Source organism: Balaenoptera acutorostrata, chromosome 19 (assembly GCF_949987535.1).
Source record: "Balaenoptera acutorostrata chromosome 19, mBalAcu1.1, whole genome shotgun sequence".
In the NCBI taxonomy this organism is placed as follows: domain Eukaryota; kingdom Metazoa; phylum Chordata; class Mammalia; order Artiodactyla; family Balaenopteridae; genus Balaenoptera; species Balaenoptera acutorostrata.
In genome coordinates this window covers 4,272,095-4,296,279 of record NC_080082.1, presented here as the reverse complement: position 1 = coordinate 4,296,279, position 24,185 = coordinate 4,272,095, and the positions used below count along the sequence as shown (strand labels likewise).

Sequence of the window (24,185 nt, the reverse complement as noted above, 5' to 3'; positions counted from 1 at the left end):
CCCGGACCCTCCCAGCTCCTATACCTCCCATGGCTGGGCCCGCACGTCGTTCAGACCTACATACAAATGCCACCTGTCCGAGGAAGCGTTATCCCGCTGTTGGGTCTGCAGTAGCCCTCCTCCCCGATCTAATCTGATCCCGTCACCCTGAGCTGTTTTTCTCCCAGGACCCACCACTGTCTGAAATTGTTGTATTTCTCACACATATTTAGCTGTTGATCTCCCACCCCCCAGACTGTATAAGCTCCATGAAGGCAAGAATCCCATCGGTCTGGTTAACCCTGTGTCCCTGACATCCAACTTGATGCCTGTACATCGTAGGTCTCCAGTAAACACTGGTTGAATGACAGACAGAACGCTGAGTTCAGCTATTTGTTCAGAACTGCTTGTAGGATTTTTAATGCCCGTTAACGAAAATTGTTCAATATCTTTTAGAAAATTCATCCAGTACCTTTTGTGAAAATTGTCCAGAAATGCTGTGCCAATTTACATTCCTTTTCGTATACCTGTGGGAGCTACAAACTAGGCTAAAAAGAGTCAGAGGGCAAGATTTAGAAAAGGAGATTATCTTATAATTTATCCGATCACACTTGTTTTTCATCAGACACACACAACTGGCAACTTTCCTAGCGGAACTAGAGCTCAGTAAATGTTTGAAGCTTGAACAATAGGGACCCCCCCCCCCTTGCCTGAAGCAGTGGAAGGGACCACAGCTGGTGTCACATGATACCTAGGCGGCCAGCTGTGTGACGTGTTGAGAAATTCACACCCGGTTCAGCGGGGCCCGCTCGTGCCTTCCGGGTGGGCCAGTTGTTCAATGGGAATGCTTGATAGGACTGGGCAGGACCTCCAGGAACCTTAGGGTACCTGCCTGGACGACAGCCTGAGTGGCCCCTTGTCCCTGGGTTGTCAGGGGGCCCTGTGCGTGGAGGCACCCACTGCCCCGTCCGTAGAATCGCTGGTAATGAGTCAGCATCACAAACCCTGGCAATGGTCCCCCGTGTGGCTTCCCCACCACGTGGAACAGCTGAGCGCCTCGTAGCCCCGGGTGATTCTCCCAGACTCGTCATTTGGGCAGAGGATCCGGGGAAATCCTGTAGCCCAGAGGCCTGAGGAGGGCGCTGGAATCTGAGCTTCCGAGAAACCAGCAGGGCAGCTGGGGTCACTCCACAACTGGATAGTGGAGATGATTGCACGAGCCCCGCCCCCCAAAATCACTAAAAATCATTGAATTGTACACTTCAGAAGTGTGAATTTCGTGGCATGTTATATCTTAATGAAGTTTTTGTTTGTTTGTTTGTTGTTTTTTAAAGGCGTTCAGTTAGCTAAGGGATTTAGCTCCTATGTTGAGAGGGTGGTTTTTATTGGCTGTGTGACCTTGAAGACACTTAATTTCTCCATTGCCTGCAAAATAGGGATACTAATGGCTCTTCATCGGAAGGAGGTAAAGGCGTATAGAAAATCCTTTGCACGGTATCTGAGCCCAATTGGATCCGTGTGCCCATTTTAGTAACAGGAGCACGTGCATTATTGTTATAATGCCATCCTATTCATTGGTCAAGCAGGTGGCCACTCTCTGGGTTGACAGGTGGTAGCAAAAACCAGGCAGAAGTCCTGGAGGCTGGGTTCAGTTCAGGCAGACGGGGGCCAGCAAATTCCAAGTTAACAACCCTGACCTCATTTGAGACCCAGGCGCGTCTGCAGAGGCAAAGGGCTTTGCCAGCTGCTTCCACCTGGGGCATGCTCTGCTCCCAACAGCTTCGCGAAGTGTCCCTCGGCCATGCTTCTTCCACCGCGGGGACCTGGGGACACCCAGTTCCCCCCCCCCACTCCCCGCTCCATCCCTGCAGATCTTTTGGTAACATCTGCTCTCCCTTCTTTTTCAGCTTGAGGACCCCTCGAGACGGAAAGGCCTTCCGGATCTTTGCCGTCAGGCAGTGAGCTTGCAGGGTCGGGGAGAAGGGGGCGTCTTCAAGAGGGCTTCGGGGGTTCGCTTTTTATTTTTATTTTGTCATTTGGGGGGTGGGCCGGGGATATGGAGAGTCAGGAAACTTCCTTTGATTGGCGTTGTGTCCCATCCGCCGTGCCTTGGTCTCAGCTTGACACAGGGGAGCATCCTTGGGGTCCTGAGCAGACAGCCGGTGACCATCCTGCCGAGGCCCGGGGGTCTCCCCCTGGGAGGTGTTCTTTTGTGGATGGAGAGAGGATTCCAAAGGATTTGGAGCTGATGCTGCGAGGCATTCAGGCGTGTGGGAAGGGGCGAACTGAGAACGCTCAGGGGGGAGTTTCAGGGATGGAGTAGAAGGTAGCTATTTAAAACATTAAAAAACACAGTCCGTCCCTACCAATGGAGAAAAATGGGTTTCATGTTTGCTGGTCAGACAAATGGGCCGGAACAAGGGGACTCTGCCCTGGCACCTGTCCTGTTCCCGTCCTGCTGCGTGCGGGCTGGTTCTATGCACAGCAGTGCTGGTTTACTTCGAGTTCAGCCGTAACTCCAGAGATGTATCTTGTCTTGGTCCTTCCCTTCGTCCACGTGGCCCATCTATTTGCTGCCGTGACCTTTGGTCTCACTGAGGACTAATGAACCAGGACCCTTTCTTGACCCCTCCCTGCTGTGGCTCACGCCCTGCCCAGACTGGTTTCTGTGTCTCCCACCAGGGTCTTTGCTTGGCAAACAATTCTGTTTGAAGCCCGCTTTTTTCTTTCCACCTCCTTGTCTCTGTGGGTTCCACTGAGATGTCTAAGAACAGCCAAAGAAGGGCTGTTTTGTTGCTGCCTTTAAAAAATGGCACTGAACTGTGCAGATTTCCCATCCGTCGGATGACCTATTTTTGTAGCAATGAGAGGAATGGCTTCATTCCTCGGTACATTCCTCGCCGAGGTTAGCAGCTCTGGGAAGAGGGACAGCCTGCAGTTATGAAACGTCCTGCGGCATAACAACGAGAGATGGTAACACACTAGAAGGATTTCTCTTCCTGTTTTTGTGAAACAGTTCTTGCCAAATGTTCCTGAGGCTCCGAGGAGTACGGTGCTCTCTGGCTGCCATCACTGTACAAAACTCCTTCATCAGCCTAGACCCAAAACCCACGGTGAAATAAAATACCCTTTTGTAAATAGCATTTCTTTGCAGAAGGTGAAATTCCACCCTCCTCCACCAGGCCGGCCAGTAGATCACTTTCGTGAATGCTGATTTCAAAGTTGATTTCACTCTCCATCAGAATATTTCGAAGGCAAAAGAACTAGCAGAAAGTTTAAAACGAACAGACAAACAAAACCTAAGATAGTCTGGACAAGGAACTCAGCCTGGGGAACCAAGTCGGTGTGTTGTTTCAGGGCAACCCTAATTAGTGAAGAAACAGAAGGTAAATAGCTTCCCCCCCCCCCCACCCCCCTGAAGGAGTTTGTAAAAGCAATGAAACTCTTAGCTTAACAGAGCTGAAATGAGTAGAACTGTTTTTGCTTTGTGCCTTGTGGGCTTGTTTTAATTCACAAGTACTGACTGTTCGACTCCAAATGTCAGTGTGGAAGAATTTGCTCAGACTGTCAGATACCGCGTCTAGTTCCCGCCAAAGATCTGAGTCTTTGGAACCCTCTGGATTTTAGGTATTATGCTGTCGGACTCTCGCTTGTCACCAGGCTTTTGTGTCTGTGGCCACGTCCAGACTGCAAGCTTGGGTTTTTAGAATTAGTGATGGTCCCGGGGAATTTCAGTAGGTTTGCTTTTGAAGCATCCTGCCAGAGGGAGAATCTGAAACGTCCAATGTGAGTGGATGCTCTCATTTTGAAATAAAATTCCCGAGTTCCCGAATGCCTCATTAACCGCCCCCTCTAATGGGCTAGAAACTCCTCGCCCAGAGCCAGACCTTGCTGTCTTTTTCACCTTCACAAACATTTTGAAACTGGAACCATTTATCTTCCGGAAATGGACACAGTGCTACAAAGTATAAGACGTTGTAATCAGGGAGCCCCTTCTAATTTAGCGTGTTTAAAGGGCCATCGTGCCTTCAGCACTTCACCCATAAAAACATGGTAACTCCGGCCAACAGTGTTACTGGGCCCCCCAAAATGAAAAGTTTTGGTTTCCTTCTGATTTGTTCCCCATCGTGTTCTGATTTTTCATACTGTCTGTAGGCTCACTCAGCCCGCAGCTTACGTGTGTGCTTTTTTCTATGAAAAATGATGTATTTTACTACTTCCTATGTACAAAAGTTTATTGTAAATGTTGTGTGTGCTTCGCATGAACAGGGACCACGTTGCTGTCGTTTCAATAAAACTGGTTTGATTTCTAAAACGTTTCTGGGACGTATCTCTTACGGACACATCTCAACAGTTTGTAGAATAAAACAATGACAACCTCCTTGCAGGCGCGTTACTTTTTTCTACGCCGCTCCTCCCGGGAACGTGGCGCACGGGGCGTCCGGATGCTAATTGTTGCAGTATTTTCACCTGAGATGTGCGTGGATCACGTGGGGCGGGGGGGGCGGGGCTTGTCGAAACGCAGGTTCCGGGTCCGGCAGGTCTGGGCCTGGGGCATGAGGGGCTGCAGTTTGCACGGGCTCCCGGTGGCGCTGAGACTGCCGACCTCCAAGTCACACTGTGCGTGGTGAGTACGACGGGCTTAGCCTCATTCCAGCACTGTCCTAGTCAGCTTGGGCTGCCGTGACAAAGCGCCGCAGGCGGGGGAGCTCACACCGCAGAGATTTGTTTCCTCACACTTGCAGAGGCTGGCAGTCCAAGATCAAGGGGCCGCAGGGCTGCTTTCTCCTGAGGCCACTCTCCTTGGCTTGCAGATGGCCACCTTCTCATGTGTCCTCTTCTTCGTTCGAGCATCCCTGGTGTCTCTTCCTCGTCTTATAAGGACACGGGTCCTATAGGATCAGGGCCTTACCCTGTAGACTCCATTTAACTTTATCTCCTTAAAAGGCTCCGTCTCCAAGTATGGTCATATCAGGTATTAAGGCTTCAACATATGCATTTGGGGAGGGGGGAACCCAATTCAGTCCTTAACAGTCACCTTCTTCCCAGGCATCAGCCCCTTTTTGTGCAGTTGAGTCGTGTGTCCCCCTGTGTTCCAAACGCTGTCACCTACAAGCGATTTTGGGAGCTCCTGGCTGACTTTTTCTTCTCGCCATCCACCCTCTGCCTTTTCTTTCATGGTCCTTCTATTTATAACAAGTGCTTCTCATTTTCATTGATGGCGGGGTTAGCTTTCCTTTTTTTTTTTTTAAGTTTAAAAAATTTTTTTTTTAATTTATTTTTTATTTTTGGCTGTGTTGTGTCTTCGTTGCTGTGTGCGGGCTTTTCTCTAGTTGCGGTGAGCGGGGACTACTCTTCGTTGCGGTGTGCGGACTTCTCATTGCGGTGGCTTCTCTTTGTTGCGGAGCACGGGCTCTAGGAGCACGGGCTTCAGTAGTTGTGGCACGCGGGCTTTAGAGCACAGGCTCAGTAGTTGTGGCGCACGCGCTTAGTTGCTCCGCGGCATGTGGGATCTTCCTGGACCAGGGATCGAATCCGTGTCCCCTGCATTGGCAGGCGGATTCTTAACCGCTGCGCCACCAGGGAAGTCCCAAGTTTTTTAAATTTTTTGGCTGCGCATGTGGCATGCGGGATCCTAGTTCCCCGACCAGGGATCGAACCCGTGCCCCCTGCAGTGGAAGCTCAGAGTCCTAACCGCTAGACCACCATGGGATTCCCAGCTTTCCTTTTAAATAAATATATCTAAGGCTTTTTAAATGTTGATTTTAAAATATCACATAAGCAGGTGTGCAGGTGGGCCGCAGAACCCACGAAGATGGGGTAATAGTGACTGATGTTTGGGAAATACTGGTTTCTGACGAATGCATTGTCAGGGCCATAGAAATGCCCTCCCCAACCCCACTGACAGCAACCCCAGGGCATTGGGAGCCTTCCTTCCGGCTTTCCTCCCGCAGAATCTGCAGCCTTCCTTGGTGTGCCTCTTTCTCCTGTTTCTGGAAGTTCTTCTGAGCTCCCAGGACGCCACAATCCTGGGCCCCAAACTTCTGGTCCCCAAACCTCCAACATACAAACGATGAACTGGCAGCTGAGGAGGGAGCTGGCCCTTCCTTCTTGCAGAATCCGCCTGAGACGCAGCAAAGGTCTGCAGGAGTGCTGTAAGCAGGCTGAATGCCAGCGCCACGCTGCTTGGGGACCCCCGACAGAGGGGGCTCCGGCACAAGGTGACACAGGGACAGAGCACGGACTTGGGAGTCCCTGGGTTGCCTCCACCTCTTACCAATCGAGGGACCTCGGACAAGTCACTCTTGCCTCTTCGGGCCTCAGGCTGCTCATCTAGGAAATGGGAATTTCTCACAGCATCCCCACCGCAGTGCAGAGATTACAGGGGAGCTGTAGGCTGAAAGGTGCTCGACTAATAATGGCAACCGTGTGTACTGGTTGGCATGCTTCGGGGCTGCAGATAACACAAAGCCCATCTAACAGCCCCGGGACTTGTCAGAAAGACAGATTCTCAGGCCCCAGCCTAAACCCAGTGAGTCAGACCTCTGGGAGTTAACAAGCCCTCAGGGTGATTCTGCTGCCTGAGCAGAATCATCGCTCGGAGAAACGTTCAGATATCTTATGTGAGAAGTCAGGAGGGAGATGATTCGGGGACAGCAGCTCAGAGATGTCGGGACACATGGTCAGCATCCCTGCAAACCTCGCCCCGTCCTCTGTGGTCAGGACGGCCACCGGCCGCAAACTGTCCCCGCACTGAGTCTGAGACGGGACAAAGGGATGAGGGGGAGGGTCCTCCTTCTCACAGTATTCTCTCTTTTCTCAGGGAAGAAAATCTTTCCCGGGATCACCCAGCAGACTTGTTTCTAAATCCCTTTCATCACTGATGGGTCACGTGCCCATTCCTAGGTTTATCACGAGGAGTCGTGATAGAACAGGAAGGTTTAGAGTAAAGAGAGGCTGACCGGGGGCCATGAAGGGGTCATGTGGTGTAAGAGTTAAGAGCTAGGACGCAGACATGCCGGAGTTTGAATCCCACATCAGCTCTTCACCAGCTGTGTGACGCCGGGCAAGTCGCTCAACCTTTCTGAGCGTCAGTGACCTCCTCCGTTAAAGGGAAATAATAACAGTGTCTACTCCAAGGGGTGGTTATGCGGATTAAATGAGGTCGAACTTGAGACGTGCTCAGCCCTTGGTGGGCACACGCAGCTGCCACATTTGATCACTATATCGCTTTGCAGCATGGAACTAGTGCCAGGGGTTACATGCCCCAGGGAGACAGATTTCTACCAAATACAATAAAGAAGATTCAAATTGGTGGAACTTCCAAAGATGAAATGGCCCCTGTGAAGAGAGAGTGAGCTCCTCATCCTTGGAAGAATACAAGCAGAAGCTAGAAGATCCTCAGACTAGATCTCCTTTAAATCCTCTTTCCTGATTCTGGCTCCCAGCAGAGACCTGCCTTTCCCTCCTCCGCCCTGCCCAGAGGGCCCTGGGGACCCACGGAAGGGGTGACATGAGCTATGGAATCCTGGCTCTTCAAACCATGGCCACTTCATTCTATAAAAGAAAAACAAAAACCCTACAGCTTTGTAGGTGGTCCTGAAACCGTTATGTTTTACTGGGTTCAATTTTATTTGTTTGTTTTATCCATTTTCCTTCCAGTTTTTCACACCAAACCAAAACCTGTCCTAGACTACCACTGGGCCTTAAAAAGTCTTTTAGCCCCTTAAAAAAATAAATTTGTTGCCAAAGGCCCAGGTGTTGAAAACCTCATGGCATTCCTTTGGCTCTTTCATCTTGGCCAACTAAAGTGGTAGCAGCCTTCACCCAAGGACCAGGGAGACAGACCATTAAACCAATTCTTCTGTCAGAGCCTGGCCTGCCTCCGAGGTGGGCAAAAGGCCTCCCTGTGGGACCTGGCTGCCACCACGCTGGACGGGGATGGGCTGGCTTCGTCAGGCAGCAGGCTCGTAGCTCACCTGCTCTCACCTTCTTACACCAAGCATGGCTGTGGTCCCAAGGATATTTCCTCTCCATCCTGCTGTCATAGCCCAGGCCCGCTGCCCCCGCCCCTACCTGACCCAGGAAGGTGGCAAAGGAACTCACCTGTGCCAAGTGCCACCATGTGCCAGCACTGAATGGGCACCAAACACATGCTGTCTCATCTAATAAGCACACGTCTCCATCAGCAACTTGCTAATTCAATATACTTGTCGAATACAATAATTCAAATCCTAATTAGATTTTCTTTGTCAACATGTCAGCTAGAAATGTGTTGGGCTGCATGTAACAGAGACCCAGCCACAGTGGAAGGTAGGAGGGTGAGGATGTTGTGAGAAATTCCCATTTCCTAGATGAGCGGGTGCAGTGCTGGGGAGTTCTCAAGGACCAGGTTCCTTCCCACTTACTGCTCTGCCATCCTCAGCACATGGCATGTGTCCTTGCGGTTGAAAGATGACTGCTTTGGACTTCTCTGGTGGTGCAGTGGTTAAGAATCTGCCTGCCAGTGCAGGGGACACGGGTTCGAGCCCTGGCCCAAGAAGATCCCACATGCCACGGAGCAACTAAGCCCATGAGCCACAGCTGCGGAGCTTGCGTGCCACAACTACTAAAGCCGGTGCGCCTAGAGCCTGTGTTCTGCAACAAGAGAAGCCACCGCAATGAGAAGCCCACGCATGCAACAAAGAGTAGCCCCCGCTCGCCACAACTAGAGAAAGCCCACACACATCAACAAAGACCCAACGCAGCCAAAAATAAATAATTAATTAATTGGTTAATTTAAAAAAAAAAGAAAAATGACTGGTTCACCTCCAGCAAGTCATAGACATTCCAGAAAGGAAGAGACATTTCAAAAGGCAGAAGCCATATGGCAGTTGATTTTGCCCCCTTTTATTATAGATATTGTATTTTTCCATTCTAGAATGTCCAGTTGGTTCTTTTCCTAATTTTCTAATTCTTGGTGAAATTTCTCAGTTTTTCATTTATTTTGAATGTATTTTTCTTTATGACTTCAACCTAGATATAGATCAGCTAATCCCTGTATCTGGACCAGTCACCATTCATTGTCTTTTCTCTTGAACAGGGGTTGGCATACTTTTTCTTAAAGGACCCGATTGATAAATATTTTAGGTTTGTGAGCATCTCTGTCATGATTTAACTTTGTGGTTGTGGTCTGAGAGCAGCCGTAGACGATATGTAAGTGGATACACGTGACTGTGTTTCAGTAAAACTTCATTTTTAAAAGTAGACCAAAAAAAAAAAAAAAGAAAAACGAAAAAGCAGACGACCGTCCCCTGGGCCATAGTGTGCTGACCTCTTCTCTTGAGGATGGACACATTTTTTTGGTTTGTTTATTTCTTTGTATGTCTAGTAATTTTAGATTATATCTTGGACATTGTCAGTAAGGCACCCTGGAGATTCTAGGTTGTTACATTTTGTTTGAGCAGGGAATTAACTTGTCTGGACTCAAACTCTTCTCCACTGCAGTGGCCTGCAGCTGAAATCACTCTCGGTTCTGTTGGCCTCCGCTGAGCTGCTGGGAGTCTGCTGTGTGCATGCCTGGTTCAGCGGCCAGCCAGAGACTTGGGCAGAGCTTGTACCCAGAATTTGGCATTCCCCTTCTGCAACTCTCTCCTTTCTGGAGGTTCCCTTCTCACTTTCCAGCTGCTGCATCCTCTGGTTCTTCAAGATTTGAGGCTTCTTTTAGACGTTTAGCCACCCCTCTAGGATGGTGACTAGGGCTGTGTTCAGGCAAAAAGTTGAAAAACACTGGAGACTCACACAGTGCAGTCCCCTTCCTCCAAGTGTTGACTCCCATGCAGTTTCTGCCTGCCTTTGCTTCTCCCAATAACCATCAGAGCGTTGTATTTTATATTTTGTCTGGAGTTCATGGTTGCCACGTATAGAATGGTTGGTCTGATTGTAGCTACTCTGCCATTGCTGGGAGAGTAGAACCCAAGTCTAACTCACCCAGAAAAACAATGGAAGCATAGCTTTCCCAGAAGTCGCAGCCGGTAAATTTCCACTGACAATTTGTTGGTCAGAATTGGGTCCCACAGCCATTCCTAGCTGCAAGGAAGTTGGGAGAGATGCATATTTTTTCCTGAGCACATTGCAGATCCAACTGTAAAGCGGGTCCTATGAAGAAGAATGGGAGAAGGGACCTTGGGTAGTTAAGGTGCAGCTCACCTGTGAACTTCCACAGGTGTAGTTCCTTAGAGCTGCTGTAACAAATGACCACAAGTACCGTGGCTTAAACAACAGAAATGTATTCTCTCACAGTTCTGGAAGCCAGAAGTCTGAAATCAAGGTGTGGGCAGGGCCACGCTCTCTCTGAAGATTCCAGGGGAGGGTCCTTCCTGCCTCTTCCAGCTTCTGGGGGCCCCAGGCATCCCTTGGCTTATGACCGCATCACTCCAATTTCTGCCCCAGCTTACATGGCCATCTCAAGATCCTTAACTAATTACACCTGCAAAGATCCCAATTCAAAGCGAGGTCACATTCTGAGGTTCCAGGAAGGCATGCATTTGGGAGGGGTACTGTTCAACCCAGTCTAACAGGTAGACAGCAGTCCTGCAGGCTGAGCAGTGGTAGCTGGTTGCCCACGTGATAGCTTACCTCCCTGGACACTTGGATTGGCCACCATGCGCTCTTTGGGGTCTTTGCCCCAGCCCCTCCGTCGCTCGCTGTTGGGGCAGCACTCTGGGAATTAGTGAGTGATATGGCTCCGATCTCCAGTCTGTGCCGTGTCCCGTTTTCCCTTTTCAGCCCCTCATAGTTTGAATCTTTAAATCTTCCCAATATGACACTTCTGAGGGGTGGGAAAAGAATCTGGAGCCAGCGGGCCTGGGTTCAAATCCCAGCTCTACTACTTGACACTCTGCGAAACCTTGGACAGGTTACTCAACCTCTCTGTGCGTCAGTTTCCCTAAAATGGGAACAATAATAGCAGCTACTTTGTGTTTTTTTTTAAATTTATTTTATCGAAGTACAGTTGATTTACAATGTTGTGTTAATTTCTGCTGTACAGCAAAGTGACTCAGTTATACACACATATATATTTTTTCATATTCTTTTCCATTATGGTTTATCACAGGATATTGAATCTATTTCCCTGTGCTCTACAGTAGGACCTTGTTGTTTATGCATTCTCTGTATAATGGTTTGCATCTGCTAATCCCAAACTCCCATTCCTTCCCTCCCCCACTCCCCCTCCCCCTTGGCAACCACGAGTCTGTTCTCTATGTCTGTGAGTTTGTTTCTGTTTCGTAGATAAGTTCATTTGTGTCATATTTTAGATTCCACATATAAGTGATATCATATGGTATTTGTCTTTCTCTGTCTGACTTCACTTATATGATAATCTCTAGGTCCACCCATGTTGCTGCAAATGGCATTACGGTTTTTTTTATGGCTGAGTAGTATTCCATTGTATATATGTACCACATCTTTATCCATTCATCTGTTTACATTTAGGTTGTTTCCATGTCTTGGCTGTTGTGAGTAGTGCTGTAATAGCAACTACTTTGTATGGTTGTTACGAGATTCAAAGAAGTTAGTACAGTTTTTTAAAAACATTTGGAAGCCTGGTACATAATAAATGCTGTATACATGTTAGTTGTATACCATTATTTTAACAAATATATTGTGCATTCCTGCCACTTTTTTCCATCTAAAACCCTGCCCTGGGCCTTCAGGCAGCAGCCCCTGCTGTTCTCAGGGAAGGGAGACCACAGCAGAACAGCAGGAACAAAGAGGTGAATTTTATTTAGCTTTTGATTTACTAGACAGATTTCTGGTTTTTTTAATTTTTTCTTTTGATGTCATTTCAGACTTGCAGAAAAGTCACACAAATACTCCAAAGAATTCCCCTCTACCCTTCATGCAGCTTCCCCAGATATGAACATTTACTGCATTTCCTTGATCATCCTTTTTGCCTTTTTTCTTTTCTATTTAAGAGGGAGTTGCAGACATGAGACCCACTTTATCTCTAAATATTTCAGTATTTCCTAAGAACAAGAACATTCTCTTCTGAGGAAGGAGACATTTTCTTACAAAACCCTGGTATAATTATCTGAATCAGGGAAGTTAAAATGGATGCATTATGTGATCTTATCTACAGACCTTATTCAGATTTTGCTGATTGTCCCAGGAATGTCCGTTATGGCAAAAGAAAATCTCAGCTAATGAATCACGTTCAGTTTTCATGTCTTATTAGTGTCCTTGAATCTGGACAACTCCTTATTTTATGTTCTTCTTTTATGATGTTGACATTTTTAAAAAGATTACTGACCAGATATTTTGTGGAACGTTCCTCAAATCAAGTTTGTCTTATGTTTTTTCCTTGAGATTCAGATGACACGTTTTTGGAAGGAATCTCACAGAAGTGACATTGTAAGCTTCTCAGTGCCTCATACCAAGGGCATGTGTCTATTTGCTGTGGGCTCTGATGTCAATTTTGAGATCTTGATTAAGGTGGTGTCTGCCAGATTTTTCCACTGTGAAGTTCCTATATTTTTTGGTAATAGATAATTATCTTGCAGAGAGATATATTGGAACTATGTAAATATCCTATCCCCAGAAAACCTTCACTCACCAGTTTTACCCTCTAGTGATGCCTCTTCCCTGAAACAAGTATTTTATGATGGCTGTCAAATGGTAACTGCTCTAATTATGCTACACCTTCCACATTTATCAGTTGGCTCTTTCCTCTAAGGAAGAGGTTTCCCGTCTCCCGTATTCGTTTATTTATTCACACACACGTTGTATTTTATAAACGTATATTCCAAGTGTATTACTTGGAATATACATGTTATATACAATATATATACACACATGTTATATACAAATATATATACACACAGGCATATATTGTTGTGGACTCACTAATTCTTATTTTATGCAGTGTATTACAATGTTGGTTGCTTTTTTTTTTTTCTGATGCTCCAATCATCCCAGATTTGAGCAACGGGAGCCCCTTCCAGCTGGCTCTGTGTCCTTGTGACACAGCCCATCAGTTTTGGCTCAGCTTTCTGGCACAAGGTGTTCCTGGCTCGCCTTGTACTTGCCTTGCCCTAGTCCTGGAATCAGTCATTTCTCCAAGGAGCCCTACTTCCTTTTGGTGGAGACTGTATCTAAATAGATACGTGAAACTCTCTGGTGGAGAAAATAGGTTGAGGAAAAGGATGCTCGGATCTCAAAAGCCACATCTCATGGACCACACAGCAGGTTTGGGGAGAATCTGGTTCTTCACCCTGCCCAGCCTCTGCAGAGAATGGGAGAGCAGAAGCCTAAACCCAGCTGCTGGCCATGGTCTGAGGGGCTCCCCAGCCCCAGGAGGCTGAGCCTCCCTCGTGCTGTAGCAACTTGGAGACACTTGCTTTCCCAGAATCCCTTGCAGCTAGGGTGCATGCCTGGGACGTGTTTCTGTAACTTCCACTTGGGAGCCCCTGGTGCAAGGAAGCTGGTGTCCAGAGCCTTTTCTCGGGGGAGCAGTGGGAGGGACTTCAGGGATAGCAGGTGGGGGTGCCAGATTTAGACAAAGTAAAATAATAATAATAACATTAAAATATTGTATGGAACATACCTTTACTAAAATACTGTTGTTTTTGTGCAGTTCAAAGTGAACTGGCTCACCTCTGTTTCATCTGGCAACCCTAGGCATGGGATAACAGGAGAGTCTGGACTCCCACCCTGGCGGGCTGTATGGCAGCTACCCACAGGTCTGGTCCCACCAGACCATTCTGATTTTGGGTGTCATTTCTGGCTGCAGAACCCCCCTGCCTGGTCCTCCAGCCCTCCTTGAGATTCTGTGGGAATCACAGTGTTCTTGTAACAGGTCCCTTTTTTGCTTAAATAAGTACAGGGTGCTGTGAAGGGCCACCTGTGCCTGCCTCTCATTGTGCTGGAGTCCGGCGGGGACAAAGGGAGGAAACCCCCAGCTCAGTTCCAGGAAACTGGAGAGTAGAAGGGACTTGTTCCCCACTTCCTTCCAGAACTTGCAGGATTCCCCAGCCTGCAGACTGAAGACGGCCACCCACCCATCCCTCCATCATCCATCATCTACCATCCACCCATCTACCCACCCATCCATCCATCTACCCATCCATCTACCCACCCATCCATCCAACATCCATCATCTACCATCTACCCACCCACCCACCCATCCATTCATCCATCCATCCATCCATCCATCATCCCTCCGTCCATCCATCCATCATCCACCATCTACCCACCCACCCACCCATCCATTCATCCGTCCATCCATCCATCATCCATCATCTACCATCCAGCCATCCATCCATCCACCCATCCATCCATCTATCCATCCATCCATCCATCCATCTATCCATCTATCCATCTATCCATCCATCCATCCATCCATCCATTCATCCCTTCCCCCATCCATCTGACATTTATTGAACACCTACTGTGTGTTAGGCACTGTCTGGGTCCTAGAGACACTACAGATGAAAAAAAACAATAGATACAAGTGTGTCTGCTCCCACATGGAGCTTACATTCATGTGGGGGAAGCAGGCATTAAACAAAACAAGTTACACACGTTCTATGTCAGTTGGTGAGAAGTGCTATAAAGATCAAAGAAGGAAGGGGTCAGGGAGTGCCGAGTCTGGGGCTGTTGGTATTTTACACTGATTGGTCAGGAAGGTGAGGTCAGGTCCCTGAGAAGGTGACATTTGAAAAGGGGGGATGGAGGTGAGGGAGGAGCCCAGTGGCAGTCAGAGGGCAGAGAGTTCCAGGTGGAGGGAGCGGCGAGCCCCAAGGTGCTGGAGAGAGAACGTGCCTGGTCCAAGGGCCCAACGGAGGCCACGGGGAGGGAGAGCACGGGCAAGGGCAGCGAGAGCCGAGGACAGACTGGGGACAGCCATCGGGCCGTGGGAAGGACTGGGGTTTGACTCCAGGGAAATGGGGGCCACAGGTGGGTCCAGGGCCATGGAGGGCTGGGCTCTGACTTCTGTTTTTAAAGGCCATTAAAAACCACCTCAAGGAGAACGGGGGAAGGAGGGCCTTCTGAATGAACTGATTTAAACTTGAAACAACACGGAAAACCAGGATGTCTTTCTCTGAATGACCAGTTTTATTCCACCAAGTTCATTAGATAGCGGGGAGAGGAGGGGGGGACTTGAGATCCAAAGGTCAAGTTTCCTCACAGGAGTGGGTGGCTGGAAAATTCACCGCACCTCACAGACATCCCCTATTTATTCCTCGCCACAACCCCACATACCCCATTTACAGATGGGGAAACCGAGGCCCAGCGCAGCCGAGCACCTTGCCCAGGCCCATCTGTCCCCTGAGCTCAATCCCAGACCTGCCTTCATCACGAGCTTCTTTCCAGCTTGAGTTGCCTCTGGCGAGCCCTTGCACTCTGTGGGACTTCGGAAATCAAGACAGAAATGAACAGAAGCCCAGCCTGCCCTTCCGGCTGCCGATATGGCCCGACCCTCCCTGCTGGGCTGGGCTGGAAGCACCAGCCCTGGCCCATGGGTGGATTGAGATGAAGCATCTCTACTGATGGGCGTGGACCTGGGCTAACACGGTTTTGCCTCTCAAATAAGATGGCCTTGTCACGCAGGGGTGCGTGTGGACACACCGGCGAGGACAGAGCGAAAGTCCCAGCGAGGCCCAGGCGAGGTCAGCGAGGACTGTCTTCCTCCCCCGGCTGGTCTGGTGGCGCAGGCAGGCGGATCAAGAGCCACCTTCCCCCCTTCCCGAGGCTGCTAGGATGACCTGCCCACTTCCGGACAAGGCTGGCAGAGCCTCGAGACGTCTGATCCCAGATGGAAAATTGAAACCACGCTCCTCCGTCACTACAGCCATTTGTCACTGGACGAGGGTGCATATAAACAGCTTAATTCAAACCACACTGCCACCCCCTCCCCTCCCTTGGCTTGCTTCAAGATAACAAATACAGCACAATGTCAAAGTGAAGGGCCCTGTTTCCTCCTCCTTGTTGAGCTGAGCGTGCTAAAATGCTTTATCTTGTCGTCACGTCAGCCCCATGACCTAAGAGTTGTTGTTATGCCCACTTGCCAGAGGCCCGAGTTAAATCATTGGGCCAAAGTCATGCAGACAAGAGGCAGAACCAGATGCTGGCCAAACCTTCCCGTAGACCCGGCTGCCCCTCTGTGACCTTGGCCACTACGCCGGGGCACACAGCACCCAGGTGCACAGCCAGAACCTCAGACCTGCGCTGGATCCCAGGTCCACTCCACTTGCTGAGTGTAGGCGGTCTTTGAGGTCCCTCTCTGAGCCCCAGTGGGAGACCCACCCGCCTTGGAGACTTGTCCCACAGCTGATAGGCCTGAGCTGGGCTTCATCCTCAAACCACGTGACCATCAGCTTCTCTCACCGTCTCAGAACTCTTTTTCATCTCTGATATCATCAAGCAAGGGGGTATAACTAAAGAATGAGGAGCCCCAGGGTCAGAGTCCCTGTGGGGTCCCTTCTAGCTGTGTGATCTTGGGCAAGTTCCTTAACCTCTCTGTGCTTCCATTTCCTTATCTGTACAAGGGGCCCAATAATAGTACCTGTCTCATAGAGTGGTCACGAGGAGTCGATGAGATAGTGTGTGTAAGGTGTTTAAAACAACACCTGGACTATTTAATAAAGGCTGATGAATAATACGATAACAAAGAAAGCCCTGCAAATGTGTCTGATTGTATCACAATAATAAGTGACTGGTTATAAAAATAGCTGAGCAACAGAAAGTGCTCATACCAGCAACACATGGATGAACAAATGAGTGAATGAATGAACATGAAACTGACCGGACTAGACCAGGAGAAGCCCATGGGAGCCTGGCCCTGTTTTCCGGTGTCAGGAGCCCTGGGCTGTAGGTGAGGATGTGTGTGGTTGTAAACCGAGCCCACACGGATGGAAGGGGGAGAAGTTGATTTCCCTGTGCAGGAAACCTGCGAGCTGGGTCCACAGGCTGCTTCCTCAGCCCTACGAGAAGAGGACTTGTTTCTGCAAGGCCCCCTTCCCCATGTTCACCCTGCCTGCCTCGTTCAGTGATTCTAGCTAAAATAGGGAAAACAGTGAAGGGGAGTAATTCTCCCGGTGAGTTGTCTGGGGAGTGGCAACCAATCCTTTTCCAGCCAGAGTCTCGGAAGGCAGTGGATTGGAGGCTGGGAGCCTCAGGTGACAGTTTAAATGTCCTTCCCGCCTGGTGTTCTGGGCTTAGAAAATCAGCAGAGAAAAGGAGGTCTTGTGTTTCCTCCCGTGTGTGTGTGTGTGTGTAAAGGGAGAGTCCAGGGTAAAGGAACAGCGGGGAGCATGAATACTTTCATAAGACCGAGTCACTGTACCCAGAATTAATGTGACACTCACTGCATCTTTAAGATTGTATGGTTGAAACCCCACAGCCACCGTATTCCAAAAATCCTCCCCATTTCACCCATGCCAGGCACTGTTCTCAGCTCTTTACAAATATTAACTTATCAATCCTCATAACAGCCTCATGCGGTAGCTACCAGTATTATCTCCATTTCACAGATGAGGAAACTGAGGCACAGAGAGGGTAGGTGACTTGCCCAAGGTCACACAGGCTAGAAGGAACAGAGCCAGGATTTGAGCCCGAGCAGTTGGATTAAACTGCCTGCTCCTGACCGCTAGGCCACGCCACCCTCAGAGGGAGTCCCTGACCCAGGGTCGCTCACAGCCACATTTCAGGGCCACGTGACAGGATGTAACCAGAAAGGTGGGCATCAGTTTCATAACACACTTGATTCTCCAAACTTGGCTCCGAATGGCTTTCAGAGTTCCCAACTCATGCGTCAAAACAAGAAGGACACTCTCTTTGTTGTTGTTGTTATAAATTTATTCATTTATTTATATATTTTTTTGGCTGCATTGGGTCTTCCTTGCTGCACGCAGGCTTTCTCTAGTTGCGGCGAGCAGGGGCTACTCTTTGTTGCGGGCTTCGTTGTGGGCTTCGTTGCGCAGGCTTCTCATTGCGGTGGCTTCTCTTGTTGTGGAGCACGGGCTTTAGGCGCGCGGGCTCAGTAGTTGTGGCACAAGGGCTTCAGTAGTTGCGGCACACAGGCTCAGTAGTTGTGGCGCATGGGCTTAGCTGCTCCACGGCATGTGGCATCTTCCCGGACCAGGGCTCGAATCCGAGTCCCCTGCATTGGCAGGTGGATTCTTTTTTTTTTTTTTTTTTTGGCAGGTGGATTCTTAACCACTGTACCACCAGGGAAGTCCAAGAAGGACACTCTTAAAAGCAAGTCAAGAGGGGCTTCCCTGGTGGCGCAGTGGTTGAGAACCTGCCTGCTAATGCAGGAGACGCAGGTTCGGGCCCTGGCCTGGGAAGATCCCACGTGCCGCGGAGCGGCTGGGCCCGTGAGCCACGGTTGCTGAGCCTGCGCGTCTGGAGCCTGTGCTCCGCAGCGGGAGAGGCCGCGATGGTGAGAGGCCTGCGCAGCGCGATGAAGAGTGGCCCCCACTTGCCACAACTAGAGAAAGCCCTCGCACAGAAACGAAGACCCAGCACAGCCAAAAATAAATAAATAAATAAATAAATTAATTAAAAAAAAAAAAAAAAAGTAACTGAAGTGAAAAACCAATTGAGGACACAAAACAAGGCAAAAATATTAAAAAAAAAAAAAAGCAAGTCAAGAAAGAAAGACAGTCCAGGAAACCATTCCAAATCGGAGGAGACAAAGGAACGGGGTAACTACACACAAGTGGGTCCTGGGCCCGGGAAATAAAGGCTTCCTAGAGGCTTCGCTGGGATGACCTAGAGAGTGAGCTGTGGGTTACACAGTAGCACTGTGACACGTTAGAGTACACGAAATATACTGTGATGCCCTACTAGTACAGGCCAACCTTGGTTTATTGCACTTCCCTTTATTGCGCTTCTTGGATACTATTTTTTACAGATTGCTGGTTTGTGGCGGCCCTGTGTCCAGCAGGTCTATCAGCGCCATTTTCCCAACAGCCTTTGCTCACTTCCTGTTTCTGTGTCATATTTTGGTAATTCTCACAATATTTCCAACTTTTCCATTGTTATATTTGTTATGGTGATCTGTGATCAGTGATCTTAATGTGACTCTTGTAATTGTTCGGGGGCGCCACAAACCACACCCATATTAGAAGGCAGACTTAATCCATAAATATCATGTGTGTTCTGACCAATCCATAGACCAGCCGTTCCCCCCTCTCTCCCTCTCCTCGGACCTCCCTATTCCGAGACACAACAATATTGAAATTAGGCCAATTAATAACCCTGCAATAACCTCTAAGTGTTCAAGTGAAAGGAAGAGTCGTACATCTCTCATTTTAAATCAAAAGCTAGAAGCTTAGTGAGGAAGACATGTTAAAAGCCAAGACAGGCCAAAAGCGAGGCCTCTCTTGCCAAACTGTCAGCCAAGTTGTGAATGCAAAAGAAGGTTCCTGAAGGAAATTAAAGTGCTGCTCCAGTGAACACACGGATGATGAGAAAGTGAAACAGGCGTACTGCTGATATGGAGAAAGTCTGAATGGTCTGGATAGAAGATCAAACCAGCCACATTCCCTGAAGCTACAGCCTAATCCGGAGCAAGGCCCCAACTCTCTCCAGTTCTACGAAGGCTGAGAGAGGGGAGGGAGCTGCAGAGGAAAGTCTGAAACAAAGGTCAGTTCATGAGGTTGAAGGACAGAAGCCGCCTCCGTAGCACGAAAGCGCCAGGTGAAGCCGCAGGTGCCGAGGGGGAAGCTGCAGCAAGTCCTCCAGAAGCTGCGGCTCAGATCATCCATGAAGGTGGTTGCACTGAACGAGAGATGGTCACGGCAGAGGAAACAGCCATTAAGAACATTCATGGTTCATGGGAAGAGGTCCAAATATTGACATACACAGGAGTTTGGAAGAAGTTGATTCCAGCCCTCATGGACAGCTTTCAGGGGTTCAGGATTTAGTGGAGGAAGGAACTGCAGATGTGGTGGAAACAGCAAGAGAACTAGAGTTAGAAGTGGAGCCTGGGGGCTTCCTTGGTGGTGCAATGGTTAAGAATCCGCCTGCCAATGCAGGGGACACAGGTTCGAGCCCTGGTCCGGGAAGATCCCACATGCCACGGAGCAACTAAGCCCGCACGCCACAACTACTGAGCCTGCGCTCTAGAGCCTGCGAGCCACAGCTACTGAGCCCACGTGCCACAACTATTGAGCCTGCGCGCCTAGAGCCCATGCTCCACAAGAGAAGACAACGCAGTGAGAAGCCCCTGCTCGCCACAACTAGAGAAAGCCCGTGCGCAGCAACAAAGACCCAAGGCAGCCAAGAATAAATAAATTAATTAAGAAAAAAAAAGTGCACTGGAAATAACGTTTAAAAAAGAAAAGTAGAGCCTGAAGATGTGACTGAATTGATGCAATCTCATGATAAAACTTGAACGGATGAGGAGTTGCTTCTTATAGATGAACAAAGAAAGTGGTTTCTTGAGATGGAATCTACTCCAGGTGAAGGTGCTGTGAAGATTGTTGAGATGACAACAAAGGATTTAGATTTTTTTTTTTTTTGGCCACGCCACGCAGCATGCAGGATCTTAGTCCCCAACCAAGGATGGAACCTGCGCCCCCTGCAGTGGAACCACTGGACCACCAGGGATGTCCCAAGGATTTAGAATATTATATCAACTTAGTTGATAAAGCAGGGTTTGGGAAGACTGACTCCAGTTTTTTTTTTTTTGTTGTTTTTTTTATGAAGTGAAACCTTGATGAATGATGTTTATTATGTGACAGCATTTATTAAAGAAAGCTGGTCTGTGTTTAGGATGGGGTGGCTGTTTGTTTCCACGCTCTCCGGGACCCCTTGTCCTGCCAACCTGACTGTTTTTTTTGTTTGTTTTTTTTTTAAAGATTGATTGATTGATTGATTGATTGCTATGTTGGGTCTTTGTTTCTGTGCGAGGGCTTTCTCTAGTTGTGGCAAGCAGAGGCCACTCTTCATCGCGGTGTGCGGGCCTCTCACTGTCGCGGCCTCTCTTGTTGCGGAGCACAGGCTCCAGACGCGCAGGCTCAGTAGTTGTGGCTCACGGGCCTAGTTGCTCCGCGGCATGTGGGATTTTCCCAGACCAGGGCTCGAACCCGTGTCCCCTGCATTAGCAGGCAGATTCTCAACCACTGCGCCACCAGGGAAGCCCTGACTCCAGTTTTGAAAGAAGTTCTACTGTGGGTCAAATGCTATCAGACAGCATTACATGCTACAGAGAAATTGTTCACGGAAGTCAATCGATGTGGCAAACTTGACTGTTGTCTTATTATTAATTAATTAATTTATTTATTTATTTATTTATGGCTGTGTTGGGTCTTCGTTTCTGTGCGAGGGCTTTCTCCAGTTGCGGCAAGCGGGGGCCGCTCTTCATCGCGGTGCGCGGGCCTCTCACTGTCGCGGCCTCTCTTGTTGCGGAGCACAGGCTCCAGACGCGCAGGCTCAGTAGTTGTGGCTCACGGGCCCAGTCGCTCCGCGGCATGTGGGATCTTCCCAGACCAGGGCTCGAACCCGTGTCCCCTGCATTGGCAGGCAGACTCTCAACCACTGCGCCACCAGGGAAGCCCCTGTTGTCTTATTTTAAGAAATTGCCGCGAGTGAGGCGGCGGGGCAGGGACTGGCACCTCCCGCAGCAACCGTGGCGTATACCGGCCTCACCGCGTCCCTCATCGTGATGCGCGTGTTCTGGGGCTTCGTCGGCTTCCTGGTGACCCTGCTTCATCCCTAAGGGTCCCATCCGGGGAGTCAGGATCACCATGTTGGTGACCTGTTCCGTTTGCAGGTACCTCTTCTGGCTGATTGCAGTTCTGGCCCAACTCAACCCCCTCTTTGGACCACAGTTGAGAAATGAAACCATCTGGAACCTCAAGCATCATTGGCCTTGAGTAAGAAGACCTGCTCGCCAGTGCTCAGTCATTGAGGTCACGAAGAGAACTCCTCTGGATGCAAAATCACCTCCATACCCAGACCACCTTCCTTGACTCGCCCACTTTGGCCGTCAGCTGCCTTAAACGTTCCCACCACATTTGAATATCTTATTCGACAATGCAGTATTTTTTCCTGTCACCTTTTTTGCACTTTGATGAATGGTGTGCCTATTGAGTCTAAACTGTGCTGCCTCTATAAAATGTTTATGTACTCTTCCGAGGTAGAAAATGCTGTTCTTCGGAGAAATAACATTACTCTCTCCTTGGAAACTGTGGATTTGAAGATGGCTCCTGCCTACTCACAACATGAGAATCAGCGAAGTGTTTAAAAACTGTTACGTGACAATAAGACTCCAGTGGGGCAGTCAGTAGGAGAACATGTTCAGAGGGAAAATCTGTCCCACCAGAATTATACCAAAGTATGTTTTCAGGATGAATTTCTTATTTCTGCCCTCCTTTGGAATGAATTATTTTTCTGCTCTCTAAAACAAAAGAAAGAAAGAAATTGCCGCAGTCATGACATCCTTCAGTAGCCACTGCCCTGATCAGTCAGCGGCCATCAACACCCAGGCAAGCCCCCCCACCAGCAAAAAGGTTATGACTCACTGACGGCTCGGATGATGGTTAGAATGTTTTAGCAATGCAGTATTTTTAAATTAAGGCATGTACATTGTTTTTTCAGACATAATGTAATTGCACACTTAACAGACTATAGTATAAACATAACTTTCATATGCACTGGGAAACCAAAAAATTCGGGTGATTTATTGCAATATTTGCTTTATTGCAGTAGTCTGGAATCGAGCCAGCAATATCTCTGAGGTTCAGCTGTATTATACTCTGGTAAGATGTTAAATTTCCTGATTTGGATCATTTTTTTGCATTTAGGTAATAGAAAGTCGTGTTCTTAGGAAAGACACACCAGAGTGTTTAGGGAGAAAAGTGGCTGATGTTTGCAACTTATGTATATATTATATTTACATGAAAACATAGAGAAAGAATGGGGCAAGATGTAAATGAATCTGGGTGAAGGTACACGGGAATCCCTTATATTATTGCAACTTTTCTGTTGCAATTATACCAAAATAAAAAGGTTACAGAAAATAACCACCAAAAAAAAGGAAGTAGCCCCAAATCTGTGATGTCACAGCGCAGCCCAGCACCTGTCTTTCAGGTGCTCGACATCCACAAACACTGAAACACACCTGTGCCCGCTCAGTCCCCCCAGTGGCTGCTGCAGATTACCACGTTCAGGTGGGCGGCCCATTGCTCGGGTTGTTTGAGAGGCCCCGGCTGCCCTCGACATCCTCACCTGTCCCTCCCAGCTCCAGAGATGCCAAAAGCACCCACTGTGTGCCAGGCCCTGGAGCTGACCCTGGTGGTTCCAGGGTCAACGAGACAGACCCCGCCCCCGCCCTCGCCCTCAGGGAAGCAACGAACACAGGACAGGAATTTCAAGGGTGAGGAGGGTCCAAGGAGAGGTGCTCCGGGAACCTACTTGTCCGGAGCAGGGTGGGAGCGGAAAGGCTTCCAGGTGGAAATAATTTACACCAAGGCCCAAAGGAGGAGAGGGGGCAAAATGGCTTCCCGGCAAATCTGTGAGTTAGGTACCCTGAGCCCATTTTATAGGTGGGAAAACTGAGGCTCCAGGCGTGTAATTAACTTGCCCGAGGTGCTGTGGCTAGGACGTGGTGGCCTTGGGATCCACACTGGAACACTGCCACACCCTCCTATGAGCAAGAGGGGTGACATCTACGGGGAGACCAGAACCCACTCCAGGAGAGGGAACGTCTGGGGTTGGGGCCACCCCTTCCATCCCCAGGAGCCAAGGATGCAGATAACTAACAGGATTTTCAGGAACCATTGTCTCTAGTGTCTACTTTTTGCTGAGCTATTTCCCTAGAAATTCTATAGACTAAGAGCCAGATTTCTTCCCCCTGATAATGAAATTGGAGTGATCACACCAATGGGAAAATTGGGCCCAAGGTCCCCACTCAACCTGATCTTTCAACTTCCCAGCCTTCTACCTGCCGGAGCTGGCTGGATGTCCGGGGCGCAGGGGAACACCGCAGACAAGGATGCCCAGGTAAGGAATCTGCGTGCGGCGCAGGCCCAGCCCTGCCACTTAGAAGCCCTGACATCTTGAGTCTAAACCTCCACCTTCTTGTCCCTGAAATACAGACAGTAATAGTGCCCACAGCCTTGGCTCAAGGCTGGACAAACTTTATAACGGCGGCGGCGATGTTGATCAGAATGACGATGATTTTGAGGCTGAAACACTTCATTTTCTCCGTTCGT

The 24,185-nt window shown here is 49.0% G+C and overlaps 1 protein-coding gene and 1 pseudogene across 2 annotated transcripts in view; both read left to right on the top strand.

Annotated features, from left to right (window-relative positions):
- The window catches only part of CRISPLD2 (cysteine rich secretory protein LCCL domain containing 2), a 67,672-nt gene extending 63,342 nt beyond the window's left edge, over positions 1 to 4,330 (top strand). For both annotated transcript variants that reach the window (XM_007172591.3, XM_057534352.1), the window contains exon 15: positions 1,887 to 4,330. In XM_007172591.3, coding sequence (XP_007172653.2) covers positions 1,887 to 1,941 — 55 coding nt within the window. In that variant the 3' untranslated portion in view covers positions 1,942 to 4,330. The remainder of the gene's footprint in view (positions 1 to 1,886) is intronic.
- A 1,722-nt stretch (positions 4,331 to 6,052) lies between these two features.
- LOC114236509 (V-type proton ATPase subunit e 1-like) lies at positions 6,053 to 21,845 on the top strand (annotated as a pseudogene).
- The last annotated feature ends 2,340 nt before the right edge of the window (positions 21,846 to 24,185 follow it).